This window comes from Manis pentadactyla, chromosome 9, assembly GCF_030020395.1.
Source record: "Manis pentadactyla isolate mManPen7 chromosome 9, mManPen7.hap1, whole genome shotgun sequence".
NCBI classification, from domain to species: domain Eukaryota; kingdom Metazoa; phylum Chordata; class Mammalia; order Pholidota; family Manidae; genus Manis; species Manis pentadactyla.
In genome coordinates, this window is record NC_080027.1 from 125,151,351 (window position 1) to 125,175,549 (window position 24,199).

Genomic DNA, 24,199 nt, shown 5'->3' on the forward strand with positions numbered 1-24,199 from the left:
GTACACAGGTTGCTAAGACAAAGGTTAGGAAAAGTCCAGAAGGCACTTTATTGGAGGTCTCTGCCTCCATTCACAGGAGAAAGGAGCTGGGGGCTGCACCCTGAGGACCCTGGCTCTGCCCCAACACCCACTGGCCCAGCAGAGCACCTGAACAGTCGGTCTGGCCACTGGTACTCAGTGGGAGAAGAGAAGGGAGGGAAATGTCTTAGAAAAAATAGATCTCTATGTACATCTGACATATTTATAACACATAAATTAGGGAGTGCTCTGACCCCCGCCCGCGGTGTCCAAGCACTGAGGTGGAAGCCAGTCCAGAGAGCAGGTGAGGGAGGGCCCCATCCTGTCCCCCCTGCTTACGGTGCCCTGCGGCCTCCCCCGGCCTCCGTGGCTCAGTCCAGGCATCTGCAGGGGGGACGGCACTGTCCACAGCCAGGGTCTGGATTGGGTCGGAGGTGGCCCCAGACACACGGAGCTGCACTGAGCCCAAGTCGGCAGCCAGGTCACTCCAAAGCCCAGGGCTTGTGATCCCAAGTGGGGGGCAGAGAGGATGGCCGCAGGCCTGGATCCCAGGGCGATGGCTGACAAGGTTCTGGGACCTCCGCTTCTCTCCACAGCAGAGCAGGGCACACACCCGAATGCGGGGGGCCTGGCGGTCCTCCCAGGAGGGGCTGCAGACCGCAAGTCCGTGCGTTTGGGTCCGGGTCTAACTGGACCCTCAGTTCCGACTCCCGACAACCTCTTCCTCCTTCCAGCCGCTGGAGTTTTTGCCAAATTTGTAGACGAGTCGCCGGCCGTCCACCCGCTCCAGGATCTCCCGTTTGTAGTAGTACCTGGGTGGACAGGGGCGGTCAGGGGCCCCGAGGCAGGAACACCCTGGGCTGCCCACGCCCTCCGCTTGGCCCCGTTCCCCTCAGGTGACCTGTCCCACTGGCTCAGCACAACTAACCCACACCTGCCCTACTTTCTGAAACTCTTCTTCCGAAATGCAGAGAGGAGCCGTCTTGGCCCCATGGCGGCACTTGGCCTGGACCTGTGTTCAGAGTACCTGGTTCTGCCCTTGCTTCTATCTCAGGGCTGTGTTCTGGGCTTATCATGAACCCAACATGAACATGACTTTAGGCCTGGAAGGGACCTTCGCGATGACTGAGGAGAAACTGAGGTCCACAGACAAGCATCTTAATTGCTGCAGCAGCGGATGCCAGGTCTGGATGGACACCTTGCTAAGGGTCCTCCCGCAGGTAGGTGTCCCTTGGGAAAGCCTTGCAGATAACACAGAGGAGCACCGTCGGAAGAGATCTGGCGTTCACCACATGCCAGGCGCCGCCTTCTCCGCGCTACAGCATTTTACCCGTGACGTAAGCAGACGCTGCTACCAGCCCCACTCACAGCCTCAGACCTGCTGGCAGCAGCAGGGTGGGGGCAGGCCGGCAGGCCCCCGGGCGCGGCCACCCGCTTACCGCATGGCCCTGCTCAGCTTCTCGTACGTCATGCTACTGTTTTTCTTCTTCTGGCCCCACAGCTGGGCCACAGCCTCGGACCGCAGGAACTTGAAAACGCCCTCCTGCCGGTTCTCCCACTTCATGAGGCCCTCGTTGAGCTCCGGGTGGATGAGGATGTCCCGGATGAACTCCCACAGGTGGGTGCCTCTGGGGGCTACGGAGCCAGAGTCCTAGTCAGTGGCCGGTGGTCCTGTCCCCCTGGGCCAGGTGGCCCGCCCAGCCCAGGGATGCAGCAGGTCCTAAAGGCCACTGCCCTCTCGCCTGCCCAGCTGGAAGAGGGCCGTATCTCACACAGCGCAGACGTTTGGCTCACTCAAACATTGACCAAATTAATGTCTGGCTGGGATATGAGCCTGATGCAGACACACTCCTGTCTCGAGAAGCCCCCAGCTTGGTGGGGGCCCCAGTTACAAAACAAACACACCAACAGGTGGTGAGAGCTCGGCAAGTGCAGGAGCACAGAGCTGGCCCCAGCCCCAGGGACAAGGGACAGCTGCCTGGAAAAGTGAGCCCCCGAAGACAGGGAAAAAAACCACCAGGCCTACTGTGTGCAGGAGGGGGCTGCATGCGTGAGAGCACAGAGGCGAGAAAGCGCTTGGGGTGGTCTCCTGAGCTTCCCAGCAGCTGCACACTCAGGCCCACGGCCGGCGGGTGCAGAGGTGGTGGTGGAAGGGCCGCTCCCTGCACGTCGCCCAGGGGGCAAGTCCAGCAGCCGAGGCCCTGTCCTCCGCCTGAGCCCACTGTGGCTCCTCGGTGCTCCCAGCCTCACTAGCCTGCCTCCCTCCTCACACCCACGGGTGTCCCGGCAGGCAGGCCGGACCGTGGGTGGTCAGCAGACCCAGACTACCCCATGGGCCTTCCTCCCGGGGCCTCGGATTTACTCCAGGACCACCAAGCGGACTCTGAATTAGGTGTGACCACCCCCATACAGCCCTGGCCGGCGCACAGTCCTAACGAAGAGCCAGCCGCCAGCAGCAGTGCAGAGGGCCGCAGGCTTGGGAGGAGGAAGAGGAGCAGCAGCCGGCCGCAGGGACGCCCGCCCCCCAGGTTCCCGCCGCTGGGAAGCCCACCATGCTTGCTCTTCTTGCCCTCCAGGCACTCCCGGGACTCTTTGCTCATCTTTCGAGGCCGGCCCCGTTTCCGTTTCCCATGCTTAGGATCCCCCTTCTTATAGTCAGGAAAGCCATCTGTGGGAGGGGAGGTGGAGCGTCAGGGCACAGAGAGGTGGGGGCACTCGGCGGGCAGCCCCTCTATAGGAAAAGCCTGCGGATGGTGGAGATGAGCGGAAGGGCCGGGCCCCTGGGCACAGCCCCTTGGGGACCAGGAGGCCCCCCCACTCACCACTGGAGAAGAGCTTGCTGTCGGAGGGGTCCAGGTCCATGTCACTTGCACCAGAGTCTGAGGAGCGCGGGCTCTGAGAGGTGCCAGTCCCTAGAGGCGGCGGGGCGGGAGTCAGTGCCCCACCAGCCCACTCCTGTGTGACGGGCCTGCTGCTGAGGCTCTGAGGACACACTGTCCAGCCAGCTCCGGCTCCGCCCAGAAGGCCTGGGTTCCGGCGCTGGGAACCCAAGGCTCAGGGCCACTTGGGGGAAAGGGAGGCGGTGGCCCAGACGGGGGTGCTCACCGGGGGTGGAGACGTCGGAGCTGCCTGGGGAGGGGGCTCCCGTGCCATAGCTGCCCCGGTAGCAGGGGCTGGCCTGCTGGCAGTCTTCTAACATGTCCTGGCCGAAGGGGCTTCCCTGGTCTGGGAAGAGGAGGTGAGAGCTCAGACTGGGCTCGGAGGGCCAGGCAGAGGCTCCCTGCGGGTCTGGTGGGCTGCCGGTTTCCCTAGCTGGGAAGACGTGTCTGGGGAGGGAGGGTCAGCTCTGTGCTCTGGGGAGGGACAAACACACGGCGGGACAGGCCACTGAAGGAGTAAGGACGTCCCCTCACCCAAGGGGCCTGGGTCTCCGGGGGTCCCCTGGAAGGGGCTGATGTCCCTCTCCAGCAGCTCCATGATCCAGCTGAGTTCATCCGGAAAGCTGGAAGCTGAGGAGGAAATGAGGGGTCAAGGCCAGGCGGTGTCCCCCACCCCCAGGGACTCTCTCTCTGGCTGTGCCCCCTGGCCTGGGGCTCCAGGTCCTTCCCACAGCCATGCTGACCTTGGCTTGAGCTCTGGGGCCAATCCCTGACCAGCCTCCCAAGCTAGGGAGTTAAGGGCAGGGGGCAGGCCTCCCCGCTCCAGTCTTGGGGCCCAGTGGCACCCGTGCCTAGACTCACTGAGGTCCCACAGCTGGGAATAGAGCTGGTCCCCCAGGGGCCCGAAGACCAGACGCAGCTCCTCGGGGGCGCAGCTGCAGAGCGCCGCCCCGTCCATGTCGCACCGCGAGAAGTCGATGGAGCTCGCGTCGTACTTGTTCTTCTCCACTTGGTAGCTGATCCAGTCCAGAACCTGGGCCTTTGACCAGAGCTGGGGCTGCTCCCCCGACCAGCTGGCCTTCTCTACAAGGGGCCGGGCACATGACGTCGACTCAGTCCACCCTGCAGACCCCTACAGCCCAGTCCTGGCACCCACTTGGGATTCCTGTGTGACCCCCTCACCTCTCAGCGGACTCGCCCAGGAGAAGGGGCCGGGAGTGGTATTCCACACAGCCTTGCCTGGCACCTCGGCCAGTTTCAGCCCCCAAGACCCTTAACACCTCAGCCTTTCCAGGTCACCCGACCCCTCGCCCTGGAATCTGCTCGGGAGGCCCTACTCCCCGCCCGACACCCCATTTATCTAACAGGTTGTTAGAGCATGTCTCCCCTGCCCCCAAACAACCCAGCCCAGCCTGCTGAGACCCACCTGTGCCCTCCAGTGGCATCTGGGGGTTGCTCAGGGTCAGTACCAGGTCATCAGTCCCAAAGGCGGCAGCGGGGGGAACAGAGGCCAGAGTAGGGTCCTCCGAGCTGTACATGGCACTGAAGTAGTTACTGAAAACGTTGCTGATCTCACAGGTTGCAGCCATGAGGCTACCTGGGGAGAGAGGTGAGGCTGATGAGGGGCCAGGGTCCTCCTCTCCCCTTCCAGCTCTGTTCTAGCCAACCTGGGGCGGCAGGAGCCTCAACACTGGCTCCGAGACCTCAGGACTGGGGGTTGCAGGGGCGGCAGGGGCGGTGCCCAGGCCTCCTGCTGGGCTCCCTCCTCAGCCCACCTGGGTCCTTGGGTGCGACTGTCAGTCACGGCCACACTGTCCCTCCCAGGCTCAGTTCCTGGCTCTCAGACCCTCAGGACGCCCCTCCGCCTACACTCCTGCCCGGGAGGGGGTTCTACACTGCAGAGCCGTGGGGGGGAGGCTTAGAACTACAAATCCACTAGCCCCTTCCTCAAAATTTCCCAAGGGCAGGTGGCGGTCCTACCAGAGTGGCGGGAGCGGGTGCGGCAGTCAGGCAGGTTTAAGGGACAGCAGCCAGAGAGAAATCCAGGAGGAAAGGAGACCGACCAGGTAACGCGGAGGCGTCTAGCCACGCTCCCCCCCACCCTCCCTAAATAGAGGCCAGCGGGAGCTCCTCCCCGCGCGCGGGCCTTTATTGCGCGCCCCAGCGGTAACCCGAGCTGCTGGCTCATTGGACGGAGGGGATTTCCTGGCCTTTAGACTGGGCTCTTGGCCCCAGGTGATTTGCATATTTTGTGCCACTTGGCCGGGATCCTAGCAGGCGGTGCTGGGAAATCTGGCCCAGCTGGTTTAATCATTGTCCGAATCTGTCATCCTGCACCCTCTGGGGTTGGGCACAGGGTACTGGCCTGGGTGGGTGGCGGGAGAGCCACTGGGGTGGGCATCTGTACTTTCGGCCACCCTCTGGCTCAGGAAATTCCTCTGAAGGCCAGGGCAGGGATGGGCTGTGGAGTGGGGAACTGGATCGGAAATGCTGCTAGCCCCCCGAAATGTCTGGAGATCTGAGGACAAGGACGCCTGCTAGGGTGCGAAGATTTTAAGGTTGGGGGTTTTTCCTAGAATGCCAGGGATTCAGGCTGGAAGGGTGTCCAAAGGGAATATTCATGGGTTCCTGGGTGGGGCCACGCCTGCTGGCCTAGCCCCTGGCCCCAGCATCCCCAGTCCCCACTGTTGGGCCCACTGGCTGGCATCTACTTTGTTGGCAAGATCTTGGCACTCTTGGCCTGCCCAGACGCCATCCAAGTCACAGCTGCTGCAGCCACTTCTGGAAGGACTTGACTAGCAGAGTTCTTCCCTCGGACCCTGACGAGCCTTCCGTGGATATGCTGACCCCTCTACCTGGTCTCTCCCCTGATCTCCACTCCCTGGGCCCAGTTTACCAGTATCGCCTGCTACCCTCTAGTGGTCAGAAGCCTGACTACCTGGGTCACGTCACTCAAAGAGAAAAGGGGATGCTTAGTATTAATTTACCATCTACCAGGCACCTGTAACCTAGTCTCCATTTAACACACACACACACACACACACACACACACACACCTGAGGAAACACACACACACACACACACACACACACCCTGTGAGGAATGTATCTAACCTAGTCTCCATTTAACACACACACACACACACACACACACACACACACACACACACACCTGAGGAAACACACACACCCTGTGAGGAAACACACACACACACACACACACACACCCTGTGAGGAATGTATCTAACCTAGTCTCCATTTAACACACACACACACACACACACACACACACACACAGAGTGAGGAATGTATGGCTACCCCCATTTCACAGATGAGAAAATTGCAGCCCAGAGGGGCTGGATGACTCGCCCGGCTGCCTGGAGCTAGTAAGCACGGAGCTGAGGTTGAAATCCACCAGCAGTGCTCTTGCCCTACGCCATGTGCCTGGCTCTGGGGTCCCCCAACTCCAGAGGCCTTGCCCTCTCTATGGGCAAAGTGAACCCTTCCTATGTGTGGTGCTCTGTATGAACTCGGCCTCCAACACAGGGGACCGTGTCTGATAGACCCACTGGAGACACTGTGGGGTGGCAGCAAGGGGTAGTCAGGATGCAGGACTGGTGTTTGGGGGTCACCCCAACTATGGGATCAGTAATTCCATTTCCTCATCTATAAAAACAAGGTTTCGGCTTCATAATCCCTAAACTGTCTTCCAAATCTAGTTTTTCATGTGTCTAAAAGTATCTCTTTCCTCATATCCTTCATTAATGCCACAGCTCTGGGCTGTTCATGGCCAAACGCAGCCTCAGTGGGTGGAACGGCTCAGCAGCTAAGGTGACTCCACCTCCAGGGCGGCCCCTTTACCTCGGCAGCCCCGGGGACTAAGAAGTTCGCAGGGCATCTGCTTCTCACCCTCCTTGTCCCTGAAACTACTGGGTGTGTAGGAGAGAGGGTTAAGGTCCTGGGCCCCCAGCACTGGGCCAGGGGTGGCAGGCGAGTCAGGCTCTGGGAGCAGGATTTTCCCCAGCCCTTCAGGGGGCCTCCCCGAAGGAGCCTGAGGCAGGCACACCCTCCGGCCAGCCCCAGCCCTGGAATGCAGGCGAACCGGCTTCTAGCCCAGGGCTGCTCCCGGGCTCCCTGGCCCCGGAGAACACCTGGCTAAGGCTCCAGAGGGTGGGATGAGACGACGGAGAATGAGAAAGGGTCTGCTCCCTTGCCTTCATGGGGCTTCACAGTAGAAACGGGGCTGAGTTAAGGAATTCCTACACGCTAGCACTTTACGTCCAAGTTGCAATCCCTTCAGTAGCATAACAGCCAGCGATGTTGCCCAAGTAGGTGGGAAAGACTGAGCCGGGCAGGCAGTGCCTTGGGGGGAATGGGGTGGGGCGGGAAGTTCCCGAGAGTGGTCAAGGCCGCTGGGGAGCGGGGAGGGGCCTTCCCAATGCCCTGCCCTCCCCACACAGCTGGCCCAGGCCCGCAGCCAGCTTCCAGCACAGGAGGTCCGGAACGCTGCCTCGCAGCGCCTCAATGCTTACGGGTCTCATACCGACAGGGTTAAGGCAGTCGCTGATCTCACAGCTATAAGCGAGACACCCACCTGGGGAGCAGGGAGGTACCTGGACGGCCCCCAGACAGTCCTTGCCTAAATATACTGCCAGGCACGGCCCTGCAATACAGAAACTGCTGGCTTTCAAAATGCCGGGGCCCAAAGGAGCTCTTACAGTCCTGGGCCTCCACATCCCTTTCCTCAGACCCAAGGTCCCCTCTCTGCTGGTGAAACTGGGTGCGCCATGGGAGAGAGGCCCTCACCAGCCTGCCACTTGGTCTCCACTATTCCCCTGCTTTTGCCAGGAGGGAGAACAAGCCTACTTCATTGCCTACGTTGTGTCCTCTTTCCCAGCCCCTGTGCAGAGAAGGGAGGAGGCCTGGACTGATAACCTCAAAGCCAAGGACACAGCCATGAATGGAGAATGGTTCAAAAGTAACCTGTATTTACGGAAGGTGACTTCAATATACTTAAGCATTTCTTTGCAGCCCTTCCCTCATCCCACACCCCGTGCCCCAGTTGCTAATGGCTTAGATCCCCATGTTGAAGCCAGGAAATCAGAACTCGGTGCCCAGTTCTGAACAGACTCTACTTGTTACCACTGTGGGAACAGTTGCCCAGGAGCAAAGGCAGGTGAGGGAGGGATGATAAGGTGGGAGGGAGAATACTAAAATGCATATTCTTTTAGCAACAGAAAGGATGAACAGGAATGCTGCTGCGCTACAGAACCGAGCTGCCTTCCGAGAGCTGGAATGGGCTCCCTCAGCTGCGGCCGTGTCCCAGCCGTCCCGCCCCGTATGCTGCCTGCACGTGCAGGACCCCATTGCTCCGCCCCGGGAGGTCCTGAGCACAGGGAGACGCGGCCATCCTTGGGGTCTCCCCCAGGGGCCTTCTCAGAACACCTGCCCACAGAGGGGACACCTGGGAGGACAAATTTCAGTCACTCAACACATTATCTCCTAAACACTTTTCACTGTATTTATTAAAGATTAAACTTGAAAAAGACCAGAACACAGCCCTTTGCATAGTACTTCAAGAATCAGGAAAAAAGAAAAGAAAAAGAAAGAAGGAAACCCTCTGCTCTTCCCCAGGGAGCAGGAAGGCGGGGAGGCCGCCTTCCCGGCCGCAGCCCGCAGCCCGCACTGCGGACAGACGCCCAGCCCAGGGAGCAGACCCTCCTGGGGGGTACACACTTCGGGAAGCTGGCTGGAGAAGTGGGATTTGGGAGCAATTCTTCGGAAAGTCTGCAACATCTGCAGCGGCAGAGGCCTGGCACAGGAGCCTCTAACTGCCCTTGGGCACCACAATCTGCTGCACGTAGTTGACAACATTGCTGTGGAGCTGGGAGGCGGTGGCCGCGAAGGTCTCCCTGGCGAGGGACCGTGCCGCCTCGCTGCCGCCCATCATCGCGTGGTACAGTGGAAGGGTGTACTTCTGTTTCCCCTGCAGTGAACACACACACACACAGGCCTGAGCAGCCTGCTCAGAGGCTCCGCCTGGCCCCTGCTCCCAGCGCCAGTCTCACAGCAGTCGTGGTCAGGGGCCACACGGGATGTGGAAGTGCTGGAATGAGCAGTTTCCCAGACACATGTGCTCTTATTCTGGCATCTTCCTGGGGGCCAAAGATTCATGCAGACAGACCTCAGTTTCCACCCCAGTCCACAACAGCAGAGGGACGTCCACACTCAACAAAGCAAATGCAGAGGGCTGGCACAACGGCGCTCCAAACTTGGAGCAAGCTCTAAGTGGCTACCCACCGAGCTGGCAGGTGGCAAAGGAGGCCCACACAGACCTGAGGGCCAGGAAGGTCCACCTGCTGCCAAGCAGAGGGGAATCCGTAAGCCAGAGGCACACCAACCAGAGACAGCTTGGCACAAGGCCTGGAGAACACCTCTGCAGCTCCCGCCACAAACAGATGAGGACAGCTAAGCATCGCTCCGTCTCCAGCCCAGCGCCCACTCTGCTCTGCATCTGATGTCCTTCACCCAAAGAGACCCCGTCCCTTCCCCAGCAGGGCAGCCCTCATGGGGCACCCAGGAGCCAGCTGCCATTGCAACCCTCTCAAGTCACAGGCTTCCCCGGGGAAAGGAACCTATCAGCCTGTCTATCCCCTGCCCCCTTCCAGGACCAGCCCTTGAGCTACGCATCAGCCCTTGTCTGAGGCAGGGGTTAGCTCTGGCCCTCAGGCCCCACCAGCGCATCTGCGGAAACCACAGCCTGTGGGGGTCCCTCCCCAGGGAGACGCCTCCTCCAGCCGCACTCACACACACTCACAAACGCGACTGCAGAGCCGGGATCCACCCGTGGGTCCCCTGCCCTCGGGAGAAGGGCAGTCGGTAAGGCTCTATGCACAGGGTGCTGCCAGGCCGGCTGGGCACCCACCTGGCTCTGCAGGAAACCCTTCACTTTCCAGAAATCTTCCTGGTGGTCGCTCTTGAGAACGATTTGGCCCCATCGTAGTCTCAGCTCTGCATTCTGGGCATCTGAGATCTTTGGGTATGTCTCCCCAAGTTTTTTCACATTCCCTGGAAAAAAGAAATGGTTAAAAATGACTGCCAGCAGAGCCATGTGTCAGAGGCCTAACCCCATGATGCTCCGTTCTCAGAGACACAGTGTGTCTGTCCAAGGGCCTCCTGAGGCCGGGGAGGAACTCCAAGGGTCACCAACCGCCTGCTTTACCCTCGCGCTGCTCATTTTGCGCCCTGAAGTATAAATTCTCCCAGTGACCGGGGCTCCTCAGGTTCGTCTGCAAACCTCCCGAAACACCACACTTCCAGCGATCACGCTGTCTCCTCCCCGTATTAAAGCACACCCACCCCCTAAAACACACCTCTTTCTCCTACGGCCGCCGACCTGCTCAGTCATCCTGCCTTTCACCTGTTTTCTGATCAACACCCCTGGGAGAACGTGATTTCTGGCTGAGCAGCAACACAGCCTCAGTGGTCCAGAGCTTCAGCCGACGGGGCCCGAACCCCAGCCCCACTATTTACTGGCTATGGGACCCACCTGGGCCTCACGTTCATTCCTCATTACCTGGGAGCTATAATCAGAGCACCTACCTCAGAGCAGTTATGAGGATCAAATGGCTTAACAGAGGCAAAGAGCTCAAAGTTACCTGCATAACTCCAAGACTCGGGGAATGCTAAGTTTATTATTTTGTTCCCTGCCGCACTTGTGAGTGTAACCTAATCGTTCTGTTGACACAATCCTGTGAAGTGCTGTGTCCACTGGACCCTCCCACCTACAGCCACAGCCGCCTCGGGGCGAGCACCACGTATGCTTTCGGAGTCTCCCTCCCTCTAGGCCCTGCTGTGAACCTCTGCACACGAGGAGCCATGATTCGCCAGGCCCAAGACATAATTCCCTCCGTATTACCAGGTGGGAGAGGGGATTTCCGGAGGATCGTGTCTAGAAAGTAAACCAGCTGGTAGGTCTTCCAGCTCGAGATGGCCACGGCTTCAATGGCCTTCATGTCCAGCGCCTCAGACGCCCAGAGCTCCGCCAGCTCTTCAGCAGGCTTCATGAGGGAGTCCCCAGGGGAGAGATCGGGGAGGTAGGGAGGCCAGCCGGGGGTGTGCAGCCATTGGTCAAACTCAAAACCTGTTGGGCAGAGGGAGAGAAATCCTGTCGGGATTCGCTGGCAGCACCACGGTCCTCCTGCCTAAGCAGCGCCCAGAGACCTCAAGCTCCTGACGGCCTCTTCATCCTGTCTCCAGGGGCCACCATCACTTTCCCACACAACTGCCTGCTCCAGCGGGGTCCCTACATGACAGGGCCTGTCACAGGTAGGCCGGACCTGCCCCCCTTTCTGCTGGGACCCAGGGTTTTCTGCCCCAAATGAACGCTCTGTTGAGAAACAAGCGGACGGATGCTTTCCCTGCTTCATTCAAGTTCATGTTCGCCTTCAGATGACGGCAGAGCTGGGCAGTGGGGCTCTAGCGCCAGGCTGCCTGGGCTCCTTTCCCGGCTCTGCTGCGCTAGCTGGGAGGCCACAGGCATGTTACGTACCCCTCTACGCCTCGGTTTCCTCTGTAAAATGGGAACTGTGAGGATTCCAATATGCATTAAGTTTGGCATGCTGCCTGGTGCATATAAGCACTCAGTAATTATTAACTATCGCTCGCTGCAGAGCCTCATGACCTTGAAACATGGGCCCCAACCAGACAGTAGGTGCTGAGTCTGACCAATCCCAGCTGACTTCCCCACAGCAACAGCGGAGTGACTCAGAGGTCACAGCATGAGGCAGGGCCGCGTCTCTGGGGTGACATGCTGTTTTCCACTCTCCCTCAGGAAGCAGTACCTCCCAAGCCGAAATCAGGGCATCCTTTGGGATTTTCCTTCGCCCAGAAGGCGGTCTGAGGTGATGCCGCGCTCTCAAGGCAGGGGCCGCGGCTGCATCTGGGTAGTCTGCCTGACTGACCACGTGTGTCCGGGCACCAGGGGTGAGCGGAGAGCAAGGGCACGCAGCGGGGAGGGGAGGCCCAGGGGGGCTGTGAGGAGTCATGCCTGGGAACTGGGACCTTGGTTTCTTCCCAAAGTGCCACATACTAGATGACTTGATTCAATGTCTTCCCAACCCACCTTAGTCTTTCCAAGGGTAAATCAGAATTCTCTACTATCTCCTAGAAACCTGCGGGCCAGAGCTCACCTGGAATGGAATCCACTCTCCTTTCCTTTAGCTCAGGGAAATATTCCAAGTAGAATTCCAGAAAGTCATCAGCTAAGATACTTTGGAACTTGAATTCATTAACATAGGCCTGTGAGGAAGGAGAACTCCAGTTACCGTGAATTCCACGGCGAGTAGACCCCGTTTCTGTTTCCCTCCAGCCTATGCTCAGGCCCAGCTGCTCCGTCTGCTCCCCTTCCCTCTCCCCTCATCTCTGAGGCAACGGTACCTTGAGAAAATTGTCAAACTGATCCTGGTCACCCACCAAGTGAGCCAGGTATGAGACAAAGCAGAAGCCCTTCTCATAGGGGGTCTCATTGTAGGTGTCATCTGGGTCAACACCTGCAGAGAAAGCAGACACGTACGACCTGTCGCCTCAGGGTTCTTCTCTAGCTCCAGACCCAAGGCCTGACTGTTGGGAGAGATCAGAAGCCAGCGTCAGGGACTGTTTCCAGATCCATGTTGGTCTCTCTCAAGGCATGTCAAAAAGTGCTCTTAAAGGGCCATTAACTACGGACCTAAGAAGAAAAGAGATGGATCTCTGTGCCTCCTCCAGCCCGACTGGCCACCACCTACACTCAACCTCCCCTCCAGAACAATGGGCTGTTTCTAGGAATTTGTTAGACGAAGATAAACTACCAGTCTGGAAGTTCATGTTCACGGTCAGTGGCACCAAGGAACGTGAGCCTCAGATGCACCAAAAGGTTTTAGATTAGTCACACATGGAACTAAGCAAAAATGCTAGAAAACAAAATGCATGAGCTTGGACAAGTCACTTAACTTGTTTGGTGCTCAGTCACATGCTCCGTAAAATAGGCTAATACTCACTCTACAAACCTCACAGGTCTGCTCTGACCTGAAACGTTATGGCAAAGAGCCTCGTAAAGTGACAGGGACCCGTGTAAATGCAAAGCAACTGTAAGCCATTAAGGGCTGTGCAGAATCAGGCAGAGCTCCTTTCTGGCAGGAATGGCGTGGGTCTGGCCTCCCCAGAGGCCAGGGAATGGCTAAGAGCTCTGGAGGGCTCTTCCCTCCCAAGGAGAGTATCTAGGGGTGCAGCGATCAACACGAAGCTTGAAGTAACTTGGGGCTCCACGTTCAGTTTCGGGGAGGGGGTGTTGGACAGAGGCCTGCTGGACCTGGTTCGATCTTCACTCGGAGCTTGTTGAGCGGGTGGTCCTCGCCAGTGATGTCCATGTGCTGCCGCAGCAGAGCCCGCCCTGCTGCAGCTTCCAAGCAGGTGTAAGCCGCCCCTGGGACAGAAAGAAACGACAAATAGACCCCGGCAGCGTCACCACATCTAAGTGCATTTTCCTAACAGAAGAGGTTGTGCTGCCCCCTTGTGACCACAAGAACGGCCACCTGAAGGTTAACTGTCACCTGTCACCCGAGGTCGCAGAGTCACTGACAGAGGACCTGGCTCAGCCCCAAGCTTCCTGCTGCTCTGGGCTACAAAGGACTCGGTTAGCTCAGGCGCTGGTCCCTTCCCTACATGGGGGACGACACACTTTTTCCTCTGACAGTTACCCTATCCTATCAATCTATTTTTATTTTTAGAGAGAGCAATTTGATCTTCTCTGAAAACAGATTTTTGTCTGACTTCCTGTCAGACAAGAGAAACTGTCACCCAAAACTTCTAAGGGTCTCTACATCTTCTCCTGGCTCTAAAAATGACTGAGGGGACAGTGGAGGAGTCAGGGACTGGATTTCTGAGCTGGCCACTTCCGCCACCCTGAGATGCTCTGACTCTAGGCAAGTTACCTCTCTGGCCTCAGCTTCCCTGCCTGCACAGTGGGATAACGTATCTGCCTGCAGGATTCTTAGTGGCTGATTAAGACATTCATAGACAGGCTCCTGCTCTATGTACTCTGGATGAAAGCATACATTTGTTCTAACTTTCTGGGAGGCAATGGGCAATATGTGTTAGATTCAGAAAGTATACTTCTAGGAATTTATGTTATTGAAATCATCTGAGTTATGCATGAGCATTTATATGTAAGGATGTGTGTCAAAATATTTCATTGGAAAACTGAAAACTTATCTCCTGGAGATGGAATAAATTATGAAACATTGAGACTATATAGCTATAGAAGAAAATTTAGACTTGGGAAAATGCTTAACTTTATTATGTTAAAGAAAAGACCATTGTAAATCCATGTAGATCTGGTGATTCACACACACCCATAGAAAAATGAAGGGGCATACACTGATTATTTCTGAACAGTAAGATTATGGGTAACTATTTTTTGGTGTGTTTTTTTCACATATGCCAAATCGGTTTTGATCAGAGAGATAATAAAACTAACTTTTGTCTAGCCCTCTATGGCCTCTCACCAGAGCTGTCTGCTCCTTTCACACCCACTTGAATCCTGAAACCTGAGGAGATCACGGTAGCTTCAAAGGCTGAGGAACGGGGTACAGGGTCCTCAGGAGAAGGATGGGCCCCTGAGCTGGCTTACCAAAGAGGACAGTCGAGATCCTCCGCTGGGCATACATGGTGAAACCCTCATTGAGCCAGAATTCACCCCAGTTGGCATTGGTGACCAGGTTCCCAAACCAACTGTGAGAGATCTCGTGGATGATGACATCAGCTAAGGAGCGGTCCCCAGCTAGCAGGCAGGGGGTGACAAAGGTCAGGCAAGGGTTCTCCATTCCTCCAAACGGAAAGGATGGTGGCATGAAAAGAAGGTCATACCTGCCAAGAAAGCAGGAGGTCACAGAGAAGCCACACCTTCTGCCAGGGCAGACCCTGCCTCACATACTCCCAGCCAAAACTTTCTTGGCCTCCTTTGGAGCCCTGAGCCACGCAGCCACCGAGCAGGCAGCGAACGGCCCCCACCCAGGGCTGACGGTGATGCCCGGGCTCCTCAGGCCTCCGGCCAACGCATGGGGGCTTCCTAGTCCCAGGTCTGCCCTCTCAGAGGTGGCTCTGGGCCCTGTCCTCCCAAGCAGGGCATGGGCGTGTTACAAGCTCCGTCACTCAGCTCGAGGGTGGCCAATGTGGGGTCACAGAGACCAAATGGAGCCTTTCATCTAAGGAGCCTAAAGTCTGAAGGTGTCAAAGGGAAACATGGAGGGTGTGGCAACCAGGAAGGACAGGCCAGCAAGGCCCCCGGCCATGGTCTCTTGGGTCCCAGACTCAGCCAACAGCGAGGCAGCTTTTCACACCAACAGCCCTCACTCTGGCTCCCTCCTCAGCAGCAGTGATGAGGCTGGGCTTCTCTCCTCCTCTCCCCTCCCCTCCTCTCCTTCTCCCCTCCTCTCCTCCTGTCCTTCCCTCCCGGGGCCTGGAGGGCCTGTGCCAGGAGACAGAGGAAGGGAGGCAACGCCTGAGGGAGAGAGTGGGAAACCAGGGGCTCTGCGAACAAAGGGCACCGGAGTTGACGTGACACCACACCTTCCCCAGATGTAGGGCCCAAAAAGTCTCTCTCCTGTTGCCAGAAATTCTTCTAGGACCCCGTCGTACTCCCGCCTGGCAGCCTCGATCAGGCAGGGCTCCGCCCACACCCGGCTCCTAAAGACAAGAGCGCACAGAAAGCACAGTGGCGTCTGGAGACCGTCTCAGGGACCCGATCCTGAGCGCACCTGTAGAAAATTGGCGTCAGCCTCGTACTTGAGACAAACGACTGTGACAGCCGGAGAGACAGGAGACGCAAGACCAGATCCCCTGCCGGATCCCACGGACTGCTCCCCACCCTGGGAAACAATCCCAGACAGCCTCTCGGAGGTGGTGGCTGCCCGCCATACACGACAGGCTCAAACCCATGGCGCTATGATTTTACTTTGTTTTCTCCAGCACCTGATGTGACCTCGCAAAAGTTATTTGACCTCTCTGGGCCTCAGTTTCCTAATCTGTAAAACGAGCAGCAAGGATGACATCAGGCAGCACATCAGAGCCCTTCACACAGCGGTGTGTACGCTCAACACTGGCCTTTCTCCCTACTTTCAGGAGCAATGGAGGAAGGCTTCTCACAGCAGAATTCTTGGAAATAAAGGAACTGTAGAGAACTATTAATGTTAATAGAAAAGTGTTAACTGTCTTAGATACCATAATGGTATTGTAGGACTATAATATATTCTAAGAGAGAATGTCTTCATTCTTAGGAGAGGCATCCTGATGTACTTGCTTTTAAATAGTCTAGCAAAAACAAAACAAACTCACACACAAATAAAACCAATATGGCAAAATGGATGGGCATACAGGTGTTCAAAGCATTATTATTTCTATTTTCTACATGAACATTTCATAGTAAAAAGAAGGGGAAACAGGTGAAAAGGGGGAAAATCAAGATCTAGTTCAGGGGACAGTTGGGGCTGATGAGGACAGTTAGCCTGAGGTCATTCGCTGAATTCTAGGATGAGCTGACCCCAGAACTCAGGGGTCCTGCAGCCAAAGAATGTGCCCTGGCCGAGGGTCCCGGGGTGCTCCATGAACCATTCTCCTGAAGGGAGACACAGGGACCAAATGGATGGGTCTGAGGACAGATGGAGGGAAGGCTTCCTCTTTGCCCCTGCAGAACCCCAGGAACTATTCTGACAGGAGAACAGGGAACAAAGTCAGTGTTCCCGAGCAGCAGAAACAAAGGGTTGGCAGTGGGATACTTGCTCTGCGAGGGTCCACCAAGCATCCAGGGCCCTAGAGTGTCCACTGCCAGATCGGGGGCGGGCAGAAGGGGGTGCAGCGTGGGGCAGGAGAGGCCCTTAAATGCCAGGTGACACGCTGAACCTTCAAAGCCCAGAACACTTTAAGGCAACAGTGATACTATCAGATGAAGTTCTGAGAGCGATCACTCTAGCTACAGCACACAGAACATACGCTCAACTACGTGAGTGAGTGAGTGTCCCCAAGAGCAGCACCTAGGAGAGAGAAATGGGTCAAGGACAAAATCTTGGGAAGCACCAACCAATACCCGTGGCGCTGGGCAGAGGAGAGACCAGGAAGGATTAACCAGGAGGTCCCAGAACCAGGACAGAGTCGTGTCACAGAAGCCAGAGAGAGGAGGGTCAACAGAGGCAGGTGAAAAAGAGCAGAGCACCAAGACGAGGGCTGAAAAGCATCCACGTGTGGTTGGCGTAAAGGCCACGCTCGCTTATTACAGGAGATCCAAGGGCATGAGGGGCGGGGGCTGGAGTCCAACAGGTGGAAGCAGTAAAGGGAGAAGGGGCGGTAAGTTTACACGCTAAGAAATTCGGCTCAGAAGGGAGGGAGAAGGCAGGGTGCTGGAAGGAAGTGGAGTCACTGAGGTTTGGGTTTGAATTTGTTTTTTGTTCTGTTTCAGCTATTAGAGATGGGGACATGGTTAGGGGTTGAGCTAAAGGAGGGGGAGGCCCTGCAGACTTGAAGAGAGAGGGGTAAACATGAGGCAAAGCCCCAGGGAACAGGTGAGGGTCTGCATCAATGGCTAGGATGATGCAATTTGGCTTTAAACAGAAGGACAGACCCCTCCTCAGAGTCCAGAGGGAGAAAGGGTAGCAGAAAGCAGAAAAGATACTTTCTACATGGAGGACAGGAGGCTGACAGAATCCTATCTGATGGCGTAAATATGCTCAATAGAGTAGACGACAGATTATCTGCTGGGAGTGCAGCTGTCTGGAGTCTTAGTTCAAGGAGAGTGAGGTAGGAAGTAAATAAAAGGACCACTGAGCAATACCGAATGCACGTCTGTAGCCGAAATCATTTGTATTTTTTCTGAAAACCACACAAATGTCTATTTCAACTTTTCTTTAATTTCAACTTTTCAACACGAAAGCAGAAACATGTAGTGGTGTCAGTCGGCACCATTTCACTATTCTCTCCATCTCTCAAACACCCAGGCCGAGCAGGGCAAAAAGGGTACTGCCAGGCCCAGAGAGGCTGCCTGCTTGTGAAGAAATGCACAGCTTGAAGGCAGGCAGGCCTGCAGGAGCTGGAGAAGCAGATACAGTGGGACATTATGGGAGGGAGGCCACCAGAGGGCCGAAAGGTTAGCAGCATGATGTCAGAGGATGAATGGGGCCAAGGTGTTTAACATTTCTGATATGGTACAGATCACACAATGCCTACGTGCAAGACCTAGATTCTAGAGTGTGAGAGTGTGGCCTCGAGTGCGGTGGACTGAGTTGGGTGCATTAGGCTCCCTGAGCAAAGGAGGTCAAGAAACCCCAAAGCCACACTCAACCCCAGGCTTTGGAAAAAAAAAGTCACCAAAGATGATGTGACAGGGCACCAGGTGAGAAAAAAACCACATAGAAGTCAAAGTCTTCACTACTCTGTGGACTGGTCAGTCACCCCCTTGGACATCACAATTAGGAATGTCCTCCAACCAGGCTACCTCGGCTCGGCTTGCTACGGCTGGAAGGTGAGGACCAGTCCAGACAGGGGATGTCCAAATACTTGCGCCAGGACATCTATGTCCATCAAAGAAATCAGAGTGCTCAGTCACGCCAGAATCTCATCACTGTCTAGTGCAGAAAGCACTGGGTTTACAACAGAAATACCTGAACTGGAATTCCAGTTCTGCCAACGACATGACTTTGCACAAGACATTTCCCCAAAGCCTCTGTTTGCTCATCTACAAAACGGCAACGTAACCATCTCCCTCACCGCCAGGTGAGGATGAGGTTACACATAAAAGGGACTATGGGAATTTATCTATTACTCTCTTCTGCTCAGGACTCGCCTCCTGCAGTGACAGGGACCGGGACTGGTCATACTTTGTGGGAAGACCCTCCCATCTAACATGCCCTCACACGACCCTAGGAGGGACCCCTGAGGCAGGGACTACCTGATGGAGGAAGGAGTAAGTCATCACCACCAGTTAAATGGATTATGTCACCTGGATGTCCTGTGACATCAGTCCAGGTCACTTGATTACAGAAGGTTCAAAACAGTCATTATCATCCAGGGTGTTTAGAACATACTGTTCCTTCACTGCCCATCAATTGTTCATACTCTAACAGAAACTTGTTAAGATTAAATTCTCTAAAATGGCATTCCTTCACTTATTTTCCTGTCAACAGCAAAGCTGACGTTGCTCTGGTTACCTACTCTCCCAACCATCAGGAAGACAGCCCTATGGAAAGCTGAGCACCTGCCTTCTGACAGGTGTGTGTGCTCACTGTGGAATCCCATCTGCCATTCCCCTGATACCCAGGAACTAAGGTTCAGGTTCCCGGCAGTGCTGCTCAGCCCAGCTACGAAGTCCGAGGACTGTTAACTAATCCTGCAAAGGATTCCAGCACCTGCAGGCGCAGAGAACAGGGCCAGAGATAATGAACAGCCACAGAGCCAGGGACAGCGTCCCAGCTTTACTGACCAACCTTTGACCCTCTCACATTAGGATTAAGCTATACCGGCAGGTAATGTGACTGCCAGCAAAAACCCCATACTCCCGGTCAGGACACCAGACAAAATCCACATTTATCTCCAATAAACCCATCTAATTCCACGGAGGTACCTGTCACCAGAGGACCAGGTTTATGCGTCTGGGGCAGACAGGGAAGGAGCTTCCAGTTTCCTCCCCAGAGGGAAACAGTGAGATCAAAGTCATGTATTTCCAGGAATTAAATGCTAGAGAAAACGGGGAGATTTGGTACAAAGATAAGAAAGCAAATATAGCTCTGCTTGAAGGAATTTACAACTTAAGGATACTAATAACGCTGAACCTTTTAAACTGCCTCCTAGGCTCCAATCTCACTCTACAAGGTGGCCCAGGGCAGCAGTTACTGCTGACTAGCAGCCCTGACAGGCTCTTTCCAGGCAGCAGGATTAGGACGGAGGGAGGGACGGAAGGAAGGAAGGAAGGGAGGGAAAGAGCACTTCTCCAGGGGGACTATGCCACACGCTCTCTGCTACAGAAAGGCCATGCACTTAGAGAGGACCGGGGCTGCCCCAAGAACCACGCCCCCAGGTCAAGCCAACTTTACCTGCGGGGTCTGCGTCTCCTACCTGGGTCCAACTTCAGCAGAAACCAGGTCTCCGATGGCCAAAGCTATCAGATAAGAGGGGACGGGGTGACACATCTGGAAGAAGACCTTATTCGGACCTCTCTCCTCCCAGCTGTTAGCACTCATCACAGCCGTGAAGCCATCTGGGACCTGACAACAGAGAAAGCTTAGGGGATCGCACCTGGGCAGAGCCTGCTTTTGCTCAGCTTGAAGAATAACACAAGCAACCTGCATGGCGGTGTTAATGACCGGAGTCTATCCTGAAACAAAAGGTTCAAGAAACTAAACTGTGCGAAACTGATACAATCTGACACAAATAACATTTCTGTAGGTGAAGGAAGCTTTCAGAGGTACCACTGGATGGATGTAATACTTTAACTGACACATGATCTGACAGAGCTGAAATTATATTTTCAGTCCCCAAGGCGGCACACTGAACCGTAGCTCTCTTACCTCAATGAGAGCTGAGTACGTGTATTTCACGGCAGGAGTATCGAAGCAAGGGAAGAAAGCCCGGTTCAGGACAGCCTGACCCTGGGTATAGACAAAGGGCTTCTTCTTTCCTGCTGTCTGCTCAGGAGCCAACCAGCAAACCTAAGAGAACAGAACATTTCAGAACTAACACACACTGCGTGAGCTCTGCCCGACCAGAGGAAAGGAGCTGGCTGGCATGGGAGAATTTTAGGGAATCCTTACAGTCCTTCTGCCAGCCAGTTTGGCTTTGACTAAAATGCTCCCTGCTAATGTGTATTTAATGCACCCTGGAATCCATGACAAGGTGTGACTTCACAGGACAGAGACACCACAAAGGGTCCATTCCTCACTGTATCCCATGGGTCATCTTGAGAATTCCAGACCTGGCCTCTGACCCCTTTCATCCTGTCTTCCTTCTCTGCATCTTTCTCACTGTAGTGGTTCCTCATGGACAAAAACAAAAACAATACAGCTGTATTTGAATGTGGGATAAAAGACACAGAAAAGCAGAACTAACCTGGGGGGGTGTCCATGACTAGTATGTTCTCCATTCCTAACATCAACCCTGCATGGGCTAGGATTTTTACTTTGTTAGTCCTTGGCTGAGGGCAAATCTGAATGCTTATAACAAAGCCAGGTTTTGCCTACAGCAAAAAGTTCACTTACAACATAGATATAACTGTGGGGGGAATGAGGATATGTCAGCACCAAACATAACTTTAGAAAAGGATTACAGGATTCTGGGAAGGTTTCACAGGGGGGAAGCAAAACTTTCCAGTTCAAAGTGGAGCAGGATTCATGTTTGGAAAGGAAGGGAGAAGACATTCCCAAGGGGGTGGGCAGTAACATGAAGAAGGGCAAGGGTGGGAACTGGTGACCGTTTCAGGTGGGAGGCGTGCCCAGGCAGGCGTGGCGCGGGGCTCTGAACTCAGGGATTGAAATCAGTCTGTAAGAGGCATTAGGATGCCACCTGGGGAAGCTGGGCTTGCTTTGCTTGGAATTTGGTTTGTGTGTGTGTGAAAATTCAGTGAGTCTCCTTCCAAAGAGTACAGTACAGATAGAAAGAGGGAGAAAGGGAGTAACGTCACAGTGGAGAAATTCCACAAGCACTACCAGGCGACCAAGGCCATCAGTCACGAATCATGTTGATACTATGGACCCTCAATATGTGACTAATGTGGCACTTTACCTTTCTGAAATTCCCCTCAGTTTTGCTGTGAATCTAAAGTGCTCTAAAAAAATAAACCCTATTAATGAAAAAAAAATTAATGAGTTGACAATCAGAGCTACACAGGGAACTCACTAGGTAGCTGACACTGTATTAAGCACTTACAGGACAGCTCATTTAACTTCTGTCTGGCACTAGACCCTTTCCATGGCACATCTTATTTAATATTGGCCATTATGCCCTCCACCACAATTCCTTACTCCTCATCTTTGCTTATTTTTTTAATGACATAAAGAAAAGAGAACGGAGGCGGCTGGCAGTACATACGCTACAGAGAGAGTCTGAAGTGACGCTGCTACCTTTGGTGATTAGCTGAGAGCCCTCACCCGGGTGGTGGAAATGAGAAAGAATAAATACAAGTGCCATACAAATAATTACAAGTGTGACCGTGCAGAGGAGAGATCTTGGTAAAGCACAGATCTCTGCTATTATGACTTGAATTAAAGCTATTTAGTTTTGATGTTTAATTTGATGTTAAATTTGAGGTGCCACCTGCAGAGGCCATTTTTATAGTTCTACAGTTTAAGTTAAAGAGGGCTACAGTAGAACAGAGCAGCAGGGGCATTTCCAGGAGTTGCTTTCCCCGGGGGGCCCTGGGATCGCCTCTGCCCTAGAGGTCCCTTCTCATTGCTTTGCACTTTGATTTCTCAGACAAGTTCTATCATGTTTCACTTATTCACCGAGTGGTGAAAAATGGAATTAGAACTGCCCTTTGAGCCAGTTCTAAGAGCAAACGAGGAGCTGTTAGCCAGACAGGCTAACTTCAGTTGCAGGCAAGCCGCCTGTGAAGTTTGTACATCACCTTATCCAGGAAACGACTAGCAACCACAGCCTCGGGCCTCTCGCGAAGGCTTCCCCGACCCTTAGCGGATGGGGGCACAGAAGCTTCCACCCTCTCACTGCCAGCGTTTGCTCCCCTGTCCCGATTTAAGATTTAAGAGTCAATCAGCAGTGAGAAGCTGTTGTAAAGTCTAGTACATCCTAATTCCACTTCCCACTTTGACTCAAATTCTCTAGTTCATCAAACCCAGGGCTTCACAGAAGGGAACAACTCCGGGGTTCGGAGCTGCTTCCCCTGTGCCCTGGAAGCAGGAGGCCGCACAGGACCAGGGGCCGGGTCAGCCTCCGGGGCTAACGAACCAGCAGGAATTAAGCAGCTCCATTCGGGGACCTAACCAAACCCCGTGAAAATCAAGTTCAGTTTATGACCAGCTCTTCATCCAGAAAGCCGCGCAGGTTAAGGTTACTCCGCCCGCAGAAATGGAAACTCGGGGAAGGCGGTGTGTGCGGACAGGAACGGGGAACAATCCGGACGAGCCCCTGCAGTGGCCGGGGAGGCGAGCGCGGAGGGCTGGAAAGCGCGGCGGCTGGGACGGTCGGCAGCCAGAAGAGGGAAGCGGGGCCGGCGCGCAGGAAACGCGCGGACAGGCGAGGCGGCGCGCGCGGGCGTCCCGCGCCCCTCCTTCCCCGGCGCGGGCTGGGCACTCACCCCGGGCCCCTCCCCGACGCGGTAGGTGAGCAGCAGCTGGAAGCGCTCGCCTGCGGGCCGGGGCTGCGGGAAGCTCACGCACAGGGCCTGGCCGTAGCGCGAGAAGGGCCGCGTGTGGAAGGGCACGGGCTCCGCGGGCGCCTCCGAGCCGGGCCGCTCCCGCCGCAGCGCCGCCGCCGCCACCTCGAGGCACGGGTGCGAGTCGAGCAGCAGCTCAGTGGCGCCCTCAGGCACCAGGCAGCGCAGCTCCAGGACCGCCGTGCCGCTCAGCCCCCGGCTTCCCGGGCCCGGCCCCGGCGGCCCGAACTCGGCCTTCAGGTCCAGATGCAAGTGCAGCATCTCGAAGGCCCGGAAGCTGGAGGCCGAGGCCACGTCCACCGCCTGCGCCGAGTGCAGCGGCCGCGTAGCTGCGCGGCCGCTGCCTGGAGACCCGCCGCTCGCCATAGAGGTCTCGCCGCGCTCCGCTGGGTCGCCTGCTCGGCGCTCCGGGACAGGAAGCCCCGCCCACCACAAGACCACGCCCCGCACCTGGGCGGGGCCCGGCCACGCCGCGCGCTCTGGCTCTCCTGCAGACCCGCTGCTCTGGCTCTGTGCCGTCCCCCTGGGCTTTGGCCCAGACAGCGGTGCACAATTCGGTCCACGCTTGCCGGAATTCATCCTACGAGATGTTACAGCTTTCCGAGTGGCACACTCCCCTCCGATGTCGTTCCTGTTTCCTACCTTACAGGAAGGCAGCAGGTTGTACTGGATTGAGCCCTGAATTAGGAAGGGTCTGGGTTCGACCAGGGCTGTGCGCCACCTTGGGCAAGTCTCCCGCGAGAAAGGGGTTTCTGCACCTGTAAAATAGGAGTAGCATCTACCTCATGAGTTGCGAGAACTCAGTCAGGTAATGCGGCTAAACAGACTTGGTAAACAGCACAGAATTCCACACCAGATCAATGTTCGTCCCCTTGGGATTCCAGCAGTACCCGACTCAG

The 24,199-nt window shown here is 55.7% G+C and overlaps 2 protein-coding genes across 5 annotated transcripts; both read right to left on the reverse strand.

The window, feature by feature from the left end:
• Window positions 1-24: 24 nt before the first annotated feature.
• ELF3 (E74 like ETS transcription factor 3) lies at window positions 25-4,486 on the reverse strand. 2 transcript variants are annotated; one of them, XM_036909541.2, is made up of 8 exons: window positions 4,324-4,486; window positions 3,759-3,980; window positions 3,432-3,527; window positions 3,124-3,243; window positions 2,841-2,930; window positions 2,570-2,686; window positions 1,458-1,653; window positions 25-830 (listed from the first exon to the last, which is right to left on the reverse strand). In XM_036909541.2, the coding sequence occupies exons 1-8, from the start codon at window positions 4,484-4,486 to the stop codon at window positions 716-718; spliced, it is 1,119 nt and encodes a 372-aa protein (XP_036765436.1). In that variant the 3' UTR covers window positions 25-715. The 2 variants fall into 2 exon arrangements, with proteins under 2 accessions (XP_036765436.1, XP_057364109.1); XM_057508126.1 differs by lacking the exon at window positions 2,570-2,686.
• Window positions 4,487-8,391: 3,905 nt separating this feature from the next.
• On the reverse strand, window positions 8,392-23,732 carry RNPEP (arginyl aminopeptidase). Of its 3 annotated transcripts, XM_036909536.2 has the most exons (12): window positions 22,943-22,968; window positions 22,536-22,650; window positions 20,485-20,625; window positions 20,033-20,181; window positions 15,503-15,619; window positions 14,565-14,800; window positions 13,245-13,358; window positions 12,335-12,447; window positions 12,088-12,196; window positions 10,815-11,039; window positions 9,822-9,964; window positions 8,392-8,882 (listed from the first exon to the last, which is right to left on the reverse strand). In XM_036909536.2, the coding sequence occupies exons 1-12, from the start codon at window positions 22,951-22,953 to the stop codon at window positions 8,724-8,726; spliced, it is 1,632 nt and encodes a 543-aa protein (XP_036765431.1). In that variant the 5' UTR covers window positions 22,954-22,968; the 3' UTR covers window positions 8,392-8,723. The 3 variants fall into 3 exon arrangements, with proteins under 3 accessions (XP_036765431.1, XP_036765430.2, XP_036765433.1); XM_036909535.2 differs by lacking the exons at window positions 22,536-22,650; window positions 22,943-22,968 and adding an exon at window positions 23,223-23,732; XM_036909538.2 differs by lacking the exons at window positions 20,485-20,625; window positions 22,536-22,650; window positions 22,943-22,968 and adding an exon at window positions 19,204-19,326 and having other exon boundaries at window positions 20,033-20,121.
• Between the last annotated feature and the right edge of the window lie 467 nt (window positions 23,733-24,199).